Source organism: Ptychodera flava, chromosome 21 (assembly GCF_041260155.1).
Source record: "Ptychodera flava strain L36383 chromosome 21, AS_Pfla_20210202, whole genome shotgun sequence".
NCBI classification, from domain to species: Eukaryota; Metazoa; Hemichordata; class Enteropneusta; family Ptychoderidae; genus Ptychodera; species Ptychodera flava.
Window position 1 is genome coordinate 2,006,807 of NC_091948.1, and position 10,884 is coordinate 2,017,690.

At 37.5% G+C, this 10,884-nt stretch overlaps 2 protein-coding genes across 3 annotated transcripts; both read right to left on the reverse strand.

The window, feature by feature from the left end:
• Positions 1-1,919: 1,919 nt before the first annotated feature.
• On the reverse strand, positions 1,920-6,969 carry LOC139121066 (zinc finger protein 366-like). Of its 2 annotated transcripts, none has more exons than XM_070685686.1 (2): positions 6,891-6,969; positions 1,920-5,598 (listed from the first exon to the last, which is right to left on the reverse strand). In XM_070685686.1, the coding sequence occupies exon 2, from the start codon at positions 5,528-5,530 to the stop codon at positions 3,827-3,829; it is 1,704 nt and encodes a 567-aa protein (XP_070541787.1). In that variant the 5' UTR covers positions 5,531-5,598; positions 6,891-6,969; the 3' UTR covers positions 1,920-3,826. The 2 variants fall into 2 exon arrangements, with proteins under 2 accessions (XP_070541787.1, XP_070541786.1); XM_070685685.1 differs by having other exon boundaries at positions 6,587-6,969.
• Positions 6,970-8,767: 1,798 nt separating this feature from the next.
• LOC139121067 (UPF0449 protein C19orf25 homolog) lies at positions 8,768-10,804 on the reverse strand. The gene is made up of 2 exons (XM_070685688.1): positions 10,606-10,804; positions 8,768-10,185 (listed from the first exon to the last, which is right to left on the reverse strand). The coding sequence occupies exons 1-2, from the start codon at positions 10,748-10,750 to the stop codon at positions 9,908-9,910; spliced, it is 423 nt and encodes a 140-aa protein (XP_070541789.1). The 5' UTR covers positions 10,751-10,804; the 3' UTR covers positions 8,768-9,907.
• Between the last annotated feature and the right edge of the window lie 80 nt (positions 10,805-10,884).

Here is a 10,884-nt window from a genome sequence, read left to right on the forward strand (position 1 = left end):
TTCCTCGTGCTATTTATAGCAATTATGCAATCTGTGTAAACAGTGCAATGAAAGTGTAACATGATTCCTTATAATGCTTTTGATGACCTTGAACTTCTTAAGTTTCAAACATTTGTCTCTTCAGTGTGCTTTCTCTGAGTACGTACAGTCTCAACTTATTCAACAGAACTTACTTACAATGTTAATTTGAAAGTTAAAATGTGCTTGGTTAGTAGGATGAAAATACTGATATTAAAAGATAACAAGCTCAAGATTCTTTATAACCTGAAAGATATGCTGTTTTTTTATGACGTGAATCTTGATTTAAGCAAGTCTTGTTTACTTTAATTAGAATGTAATTAACTCTCGTTTATTTGCTGTTATAGACTAATATAGTCTGATGAAATATGCAAATCTGTATTTTTACAGAATTTTTTTCCATTTTTGGTCAGGCCATCCTGAAATGAGCTATCAAAGACATACATGTGTCACAAAAGGTTATTCTCTACATAACACAGCAGAGCGCTGTCAACTGTTGAGTCGCTTGTTTTTTCAAAACCGCTGGTCAGACAGCTTTAATATTTGGTTTACATGTCCCTAGGTTGACCTCTTAAGTGAGATAATTTCATACAGTCAGGAAATACTTAATTTGTATCCATGTCTATAGTAGCTTAAGGGACTTTGGCCCTATGTTTATTATTGTTGCTGTGTTTTGTTTGTTTTTTTGTGTTTTGTTTTTTTCTTCTTCTTCTCTCTGTACTTGAAATTTATTGTTCATCAGTGTTTTGCAGCTCCTAATGTTTTATTTAGTGAGCCCCTGATCTAAAAGGGATGCAGCAAATAAATAAATAAATAAATAAATAGATACAGTCGTGGCTTATGTAACAAAATACACACGTACATGAACATGCATAATCAACTTCATGATGTCAACACCTCTATCTTTTTTATACGAATATTCTTCGTAAACTTGTCAGCTTCAATTTCTTCTATTATTTTGTGTCCTCAGCCACATAAGTCTGCCATAATGACCTTGGATGTGATAGTAGACCACCTCACAACTCTCAGCTAAACACATACAAACAGAACAGCTATCTCAATGTATCACCAGTACCGGTTGTCCACTGCCCATTCCCAAATCTAATAAAATCATTATTTTTTCTGTATTTTTGATGTTTCTGTTTCAAATATTAACGAGTAATCAGTGATCAGATGCAGCCAAGTTACCATCTCCCCATCACATGGTCTATAAATCCTCATCAATGAATAATTTCATACATGATTACCTGTAGAGTCCAAGGGCCAAACAAAATTGCCCATATAGTCTCTATTTCAAAACAGTTATTTTCAACAGGCTGTCTGTACCTTTTTAGTACCCACTGACAAAGTCCTTTTGGAGTTATAGATTTGGTTGTGTCGGTGCATCAGTTCACACAATTTCTCAGAGATGCCTGGAGCGATTTCTTTCGAACTGGGTACGGGGATAATTCCCTGCATCATACACAATATGCAAGTCGGTTTGTTTTGTGATACAATCCAATATGACCATCATTTCCATCGATTGTTTCCAAAATTATCAACCAAGTGGGGACTATGTCATTGACAATGACTTGCCATATATGTGATGTGACTCTTTCCATTTTATACTGTCATACCCAAAGGATACAGGTCCAATATACCTTTTGAAAACGATCAAGTTTCCTAAGTGGTCCCTCCCATAGTTCTGTGGAGCAACTGCACCTTTTATACTTATGCCAATTTGTAAGTTGTGAACTATGAGTCCAGCCTTCTTAGGGCTGGTCTTCACATGCACAAACAAACCACAGTTAAGAAACTATGGCCTGACTCAAAAGGGAAAAGTTATCCTTTTCCAGTCTTCAAAGGGTATACAGACTGGAAAGGGTGATTTGATCAGAATAACTCGATTGGCAACAAGAATCCTGGGCAAAACTTTTTAATGCTCAGTAACAAAAAAATTGAGAACATCAAAATTGTGACAATAAATAATGTAAATAAATATTTTTCTCCAGATAAAACATTAAAACCAAATCAGACATAATAAACTGTCATATATGCTGTTTAATTCTGTTGAAAAACATTCAAGCAGCATAGTGACATTGTAAACATAAAGATAAGAGTGTACGTAATGATAAATTGGTATTTTCATATACCCTCTGAAATCAAGTTTCATTACAATTGTGACCAGAACGAGTGTAACTTTTGTAAAGTTGCGACTACAAAGTAACATATGCCCTAATATCTTGTGTCAGACTGCAAAGATTGGTGTAGTGTTTCAGGAAATACAGGAAATTACCATTATATTTATAGCAATGTATGTAAGGGCTTCAATTTTTACATTGAAAGCAAATGTTTCATCTGTGAAGCATTAAGTTGATACCAAAGGGTCAAAGTATCCATGCTTGTTGTCATCAGCAGGGTTAGACATGTATTTGGAATGTTTTGATCTTTTCTATGTTCTTTCAAAATTTTAAGGTTTTTGATGCATTTCTAAATCTTTGTAATTGATCAATTTCAGTTGTGAATTTTTGGACAATTTTCAACACTACCCTGAACGGTACAGCTATACACATTGACATGAAAATGCTTTGGGTTTTTGAGATATGGTGATCAATTTGTTCAAATTTTAACAAAATTACAAATTTCTCGTTTGCTGTATGAAATTGACATTGATTCCCAATCCATAATTTCAGGTACATGTTTGGTGGAAGCTCTGGTATTATACATGTGTATTTTGCACTGACCACTAAATACTTCATATCCTTTAAAGAGTTGCTGAACTAAATGGACATTACAGGATCTAAAGTCAGTTCCTGTGTGTCTGTATGTCCATGAATACAATTATTGTTTACTTACCAAAATTCCAAAATCAATATTTCCTGCATATGGTACATATTCTTGAATAAACGTAAACTTAATAATTTGAATTCTGTGATATCACTTTCAAGAGACATAAATGTGATCAGATTGGCTCCTGATTTTGTAAAGGCCAATGAAAGGCAATGATTTTTCAATTTTGCGATGTGCTACTTGGTATGTAACTTCACTGATCAATGTTGAACTTAATGGACAAGATGAACATAAACATTTTTAGTTTGATGATGATATCTAATAGTATTATATAAAATTTTTGCATATGCTCTGATACATGTTTGTATTAGCTTGAAATTGGTTGAAACTTATTCATGACGATAAATTCTGATATATTTCCAAACAAGTGAATTGTTGTAACTTAAAACTTATCAAATACGCCCATCACATCAATAGGAAAATAACTTGAGATTTCCATGAGACAATTTTCACAATGCTTGCAGTAGCTACCTTTACTCTTCTAATGTAAGTAGCAGATCGTAGTGAGCGGAACAAGAACTACAATGTGAAAGTCACTGGAGGTTAGTTGTAGCATGTCATTACAAAAAAAAACATGCATGTGAGTCTACCTACACATGACAAATAATTGCTACTTTAATCTAAATTCTATGATGTGCTAACATTTGGTACAGACCCAAGTAATTACAGGAAACAACTGACACGACACAATTACACGGTTAGTGTAATCGTGGTTAAGCTTTTCAGTCATTATTTTTCAGTTCTCCAGGTGTAAGTCAAACCAAAGACCGTAAAGGCATTACAAATTGAGAGATTGGCTTTCTATCAATTAAAGCAGATATGATATTTAAAAACTTTTGTAAAAAATTGAGGTAATTTGCCAATACAAGTCTGTTTATACAGAATTTAAATAAGGTCTGTTCATAAATCAGCTATGTTATTTGAAGTGTGATTCCAGCTGGGATGATTGTGTCTTCATATCATAATATCTACAATAGAATTATTCAGTGTCTGTATCGGAAGTAGAGTTAAAGTTGTGTGTTTTTGAAGCACCAAGCTTGGCAATAATATCATGTAATTTGCCTGTGCCTTTCTTGGTTGACTTGCTCCTCCTGTGAGGTTTGTGAGAGCTGTTATTTGGCAGGGAGTTTGCACAGTCATCTTTTACTCTGAAGTACCGACTGACTCGTTCTTCAGAATCACCTTCATTCTTGCAAGGAGATGATGAATCTCTGGTGACTGACACATCATCACTATCCAATGATGTTGATTCATCACTCTGGATGCTACATGTGGCACCATTTCTTTCTGAGTCGGAGGAGTCGCTGCTTTCAACAGATGCTCCTTGGTAGAGACAATTTTTGAAATTTGCCATGGTGATATTCTGACCAGATAATTCTGACAGGTATTTCAAACTCTGTTCCAAGCTCTGCTCCGCTGTTTCTTCTGTCTCAATCCTCAACGCATCACTCTTCCTCACTCTTGATGTCTCTCCAGTATCCATGGCAATGGGCTGCTCTGCAGTATCCATGCCGATGGATTTCTCTGACTCATCATCTATCTTGGGGGATTCATTGTCAACAGGATTATTGTCTGACAGTGACTCTGAGGTCACCTCTTCAGTGGACATGTTTGTTTGTTTTACTGTTTCCTCAAGTGATGTGGTATCCTCATCAAGTACACTCTCAAACTGGCTATCATACATACCATGTTTGACTTTCATATGTCGGGTCAAATTTCCTTTCAGTGTGAATTCGCTTGGACATTCGGTACATTTGAAAGGTTTGCTGTTTTTGTGCAAATGCATATGGCCAACCAAGTTGTGATAGCGGCTGAACTCCTTGTCGCAGATGGAACACTTGAACGGCTTCACTTCACTGTGAACAACCATGTGCGCCTTCAGGGTCTGTTTTTGAGTAAACGACCTGCTACAGACCTCACAAATGTGAGAGCGGACATTGCTGTGGATCAGTAAATGGCGCTTCATGTTGGCGTGCAGAGAGAACTCACGTCCACAGGTTGGGCACTTGTGTGGCTTAACACCCCTGTGTGTGAATTCATGTTGTCGTAAATGGTGGGGTTGCATAAATTCCATTCCGCACTCTGTGCACATGTAAGGACGGATATCCTTGTGCTTCATAACGTGTTGCTGCAGCTGACTAGGATAGGCAAATGTCCGATTACACTCTTCACATCGATGTAGGCTTGGGTCTCTGTGACTTGTGAGGTGTCTTTTCAACTGATTAAGGGTCAAGAAGTCTTTACCACATTCTACACATGTATTGTCCTTTGCTTTGTCGTGCCTGATTTCATGTGCTGTCAGTTCACTTGGATAGGCAAAACCTCGGCCGCACAACTTGCATGTAAAGGGTCTATCACTGCTATGCTGGAGCATGTGTCTCTTCAAATGACTGACCTGGGTGAAGCCCCGGCCACACACATGGCACTTGTGTGGTTTCACTCCTTCATGGGTCAGTTTGTGAATATTGAGATGGCTAAGCTGCTTGAACTGTTTGCCGCATTCTGGACACTCATACGGCTTGATACCAGAGTGACTCAGCATGTGCGTGACTAAGTTGTGTTTGGTTGTGTAAGATTTTGGACAGAGTCTACACTTCCAACGTTTCTGGTCTCCCTCTAAAACATACTGGCTATCATCAATTTCCATGGCAAGATCCATTTTGTCAGAGTTCTCAACTGACATACTGCACAGTCCAGTCCTGTGAAAGAAGTCCTCCTTTCATCTGATTTGTTTTCCACACAGTGTCAAGTCTGCGAAGAAAAAGTTATACACCTGAAAGCATGCAAGTTGCCGTCTATGGTAGCCTATGAACAGGGAACTTGTCATTGAAGAAAGCTGTGAACATCACAGTATCCTATATAGAAACATGAAAAGTCAAAAACTAGGATATCTTTTCCATGTGTAAGGGGGCGCTGCACCCAACACAGTGTATTTCACTCAATTTTTTTTTTTTGCAAGTATATATTATTCGTAGTGTTATATGCTATACCAACATGCAATTCTTATAAGGAGTCACACAGGATGGTCAAATATATGCATAAGTTATACCATAGGACTGTAAGCTTATTGTCCCTGTACGATCAGTGTAGAATTATTAACCGCCCTTCAAGAATTCTGTAATAATGTCAAAGTTTTAATAGGACATGTTAGTTGACTCTGTCCAAGACAGAAGCATCAGTGCTTAAAAATCCGAAGCTGGCTTTCAGAAACGTTGACAACATTCCTTCACTCTCACCATGGGGGCTACCTCCACGCTCTTATACTCACAGACTCGTCAAATACATGTTCAGTTCACAGCAGAGAGCCGCACAGCGAAAAGAGTTTCAATTTAAAGGGGTAAGTTTTTTATCAGCTTTATCTCTGAGCAAATTGACTAACTGTGCACACTTTTTAAAGGAGAACAAAGAACCAAAATCACATATAAACAGTCAATGTCAACAACTACAAATGCGAGAACTAGGGATCGAGGACTGCCCCTTTAAACGCACCTTGAAGGTGTTGAAAGTTTCACATACAAGTGAACCTAACGAAGAAAACGCGGAGAAAGTCCGACATTTTAGCAATACAGGCCGAGATTCTAGCGTCGAACAACTGCAAGAAACACTGAACGGAAATGCAGAATGTGAACAAAGCCAGATGAAAGAAAGATGAAAGAAGTGACGTCAATAGGATTTCAATATTAAACCGGTTTCAACAAAAAGTCAAACCTTGGGCAAAACATACAGATCATACATTTACCTGGTGTCTTCGCGTATCTCTTCGTGTTGGTGATTATCTGTTACCCCGACCTAGCAGGCATGTAACAATTATACTGGGCTTCGAAATAAAAGTTGAAACGGAAGTGGATATGTGACGTGAATCAAACGGTGAAAACACAGGAAGTTCAGCAGGCCCTTGGCGTTAAAAAAAATCCTGGAAAGGGGTATTACCGATGTTCATATTTAAAAGTACTACGACTATTTGCACAAAATTGCGGCATTCTGTCGTTTGAGGGGCACGATGACGAGTGTTGTGCCGCAAGTGGACCGTGGGTGAGGCTTACGTTTTTTGACGAACGGAGCCAGCAGTTGACACTCAGCAGCACCCCGCCATATTGTTTATCAACATTGTCGCGGAGAATTATGGGACAGACTGTAAAAAGGGAGATACGGGCGATGTAGATGACATCACACTTCCGCCGACAGCTACAGTCACACGATGATTAAGACGGAAATGAACCAAAAAGTACACTGTTCCGTCAGTAGAATTTTTTCTTCGACCACTGTCGCTTCTTCATGACTATCGACTGTAGTGACAAGAAAAGCCTGGTTCCGCTTTAATTTTGATAACGTAACTTTCGTGTTGTTTTTATTCAGTTCTCCAACTCGCTTCATTTTCATACTACACTTTTTAGGACCGTGACGGTTCAATAAACATCGTCTGTTCCCCGAAATAAATTTCGTAGAAAAGGCAGACACCTTCGATGAGGCTGAGGCTTTTGTATTTTGAAAATGTCATATCCACCCAAAAATAAAATGTGCCGTACAACAAGATAATTTCATGAATGCGTTTTAAATTTATATACAACACAGGACATCCACGTAAGAAAGTTAACCTGCAGCTCGATAAAATGGCAGCATATAGGCCTACGAAACTTTTAGTCTAAGTCAATAAAGAATGAAAAACCAAAACAGTTAAATAAATTTGAAAAAACCTATATACATATATTTATCTTATATATATTTATCTAAGAAATTTATGATTTAGCCTATCTATGTTTATATAGGCCTAAGGGTCGCTGGAGAATTGATTTTACAATTTCATCTCTATAACGTTGATTCGTGAGTCGCGAGATTCATCAGGAGACTAGACTGGAGTGAATCTACATGGGGTACACATCGCATGTTACGCAGATGGTGGAATTTTGGTTGAGATTGACAGTTGTATCTTTTGCATTTGGCTATTTTTCAGAACTTTTGTTTTGTGGTTTCCCTACACTTTCTGCATTGAATCCCTAAACCGTAATTTAATACCAAGTATTTAGCATATCAACACAACCTAAATGAGTATAATCTACATCGTTATTGTTGAAAATTGTATTCAAGTCCGGACTAGAATTCATTTGTAAATAATAAATAATGATCACTACACACATACAAGCTGTGTTGACAAAAAGAATAGTCGAAATTTCAGCATGACAAATGGATTAGGGTCAAACACGGTAGTTGATATACAGAAACAGAATACTGAAAAACTTGCCACAAGTTACAGCTTATGTCCCTTTAACAATATATTGCTGCTGCTATGAATATTCATGTCAAAGTGTGTTTCTGGCTAATCGTGTTTCTGGCAAAAGTGATCCGTCTCTGCCAAGACCTTAACTCCTTGGTATGTTTTTTCTTACTAATTAGGGATATGTCTTTCCTAAGACCAGACAGACTTTCGTGTTTTTGTAGACAACGAATCGATCAATAGACCGTAGGTAAAGAGCGGGAGCTTTAGTGGTTGGAAATTTTACATCTATCGGAGGATAACAATATTCCCGTACAAATTATTTGCATAGTCTATGTCTACTAGTAAGCTTAACAGTGCTTTCAAAATGTATGTTTAAACACAGAAATTTCCGGTTTCACGACAAGGTGTTTAAGTTACCGTTCAAATCGATGATGCAGGGCTGGTGCGAAGCCAGATTTGAAGAGCGCCCTCTCTCACGAAATGTAGAAAACCAATGTGACTCGCCCGGAGAGACACTTCCATTTGTATCGATGTTGATAAGTAATTAAAATGACGTGTACAGATCTGGGTCACATGGTACAACTAAACCATTAATTTTATATATATTTCTGACTGCATTAGTAAGTCTTCATATTATTTCTTCGTTTTGTTATGTAGGATCCAAGGGTTTTTAGTGTACATACTAAGATTATCGTAATACGGTAATTCAGCGAGGAAAGTTTTTATTTTCTACCATAATATCAACCCCCCTCTCTTACTCCCCAAAGCTATTACATAGCCTAACACTGCATATAAAACAGTCAATCGCAAGTTCCACACATAAAATACAAATTTTAAATCATTCTAAATGTTATCCACTGATGGTACCATTTCTTTAAATTCTTCTAATAGTTTCCATAGGTGAACATGCAAAACTTGAATTTTTAAAAGGATAAAATTACAAAGGACAAGAACACGTGAAGAAAAATCCACACAGAACTCATGCCTTGTGAAGACATTGCAAAACATAAATACTTTGGTATTCGTGATAAATATTGGGCTTGTGTTTTATTCATTGATTTAAATACATAAGGCAAAGATCAATAAATGTAATGACAAGTTTTCCCATCAAGGAGCACTTCTGTATTGTCAGTGGCATGTCATATTGGTTTGGAAGGTACACCATGCTTGATGACCTATCATTGCATCAATGCAGGAAGGTCATATCTGAAAAGTTCTGTATCTGATAAATGTTCTAAGAAAATCTTCATGTGAAGACAAGATTGTCAATGTTTTCCAACAGGAAAATTGGACATGACAATAACAGTGTGACAGAGGGAAGTAGCCTGTCTTTAATGTACGAGTTCTGCTATGCTGCCAGAAGAAATAAACTCTACAGAGGTGAAAGGAAGCCACTGTTCCTGTACATTCACTTCAGATCTCATGTTATGTAGTCTAGAAACTAAATGCAGAACCAGGAATTTCAATAAATTCTCGACTAATATTTTGGATCTTCGCTGTTTAGTTTTCTATCTTTATCCTACTATTCAATGAGTGTAAAAATTTCCTATTTACATTGGTATTATGACATGACTATGATAATCTCACTGTGTGCACTGTTTTGTACACATACATATTATCTATTTCCATATTCAATTACATAGGTTAGCCTTTGTCCATCTGAAAATGTTCTTCAGAATGTTTCTTTATGAACTGACTGTACATCAAGTACTGATATATACCTGCAAAGATACATCTATTTGACATGTAGCTCTTCATATTTGCATAAAAGCCAGAGTCAGGCTTTGTTCTAACCATGGAATATCACCTCTTGTGTCCAGAATGAAATTCTGTAAGCCATGGCTGTCAATGTTTAATTTTTGATGTTTCTTGCCTCAACTGCTCAATTGATTTTGTTAAATGCTGTCCCATGTTTTGCAGTTCTTCATACTGTTTGCTAAGGTTTGCGTTGGCGTTCTGAAGATATCTGTTGGTTTCTATGTAGGTCTTTGCCTTCTGGTAGATTGCATCAATATCTGTGGTGACATCATCACCACTTGTTGCCATGTCAACAGGTGATTGTTTTGGTGATATTTCTTCATAGGATTCACTCATAATTCCTACGGTCTTGGTTGGTGATGGCGCTGAGGATTTAAAAGGAAAGTTTCTTGTTAATAACCACTCAATTATTATACAGGCACATCGGTGTTATTTCTATGTATTTCCCAGTAGTTATGTTCAATCTGTAAAACACGTGACGTGTGCTATTCCTGCTAAGGCTACTCTTAAAATTATGTTCAATGTGTCAAAGCTGCCTTGATGGACTGTGATGTGTGCATTGTCCCATGTAGTCCAAACCAGCCAGACTAGACTGGCATTTGTCAGCGACTACATTCTATGATTTGGCTTAAATTTTCAGACAAGAATATAGTCAGAGGGTGATCTGTACGAACAATGGCCATTCATAAAGATAAGATCGGGTGATGATGGCAAAACATTATTCGATGTTTCAAGACTACGAGAGGTAGAAGTTTCAGCTACCTCCACGGTCTGTGGCAACTTACTACTCGGTGAACTTGACCCGGCTGTGAACATTGTGAAAACAACATCATCGTCTTTTGCCTTCCCTATATCTTCCAACATTTCCTCAAGGTTGGGAGGTTCGGGCCTTTTTGGCAATGGCATCGGGACTTTCTGTTTGGCCATCATTTTCGCTCACAGATGCTGTACGGTGCCTGCTAGAAATGGCGATCAAGACTCCCTAGCTATGTAGCAAATCAATGTTGGTGACCTGAAACAAGGGTCACAGTCGGTTGTTTCTCATTACCAAAAGATCATTACCA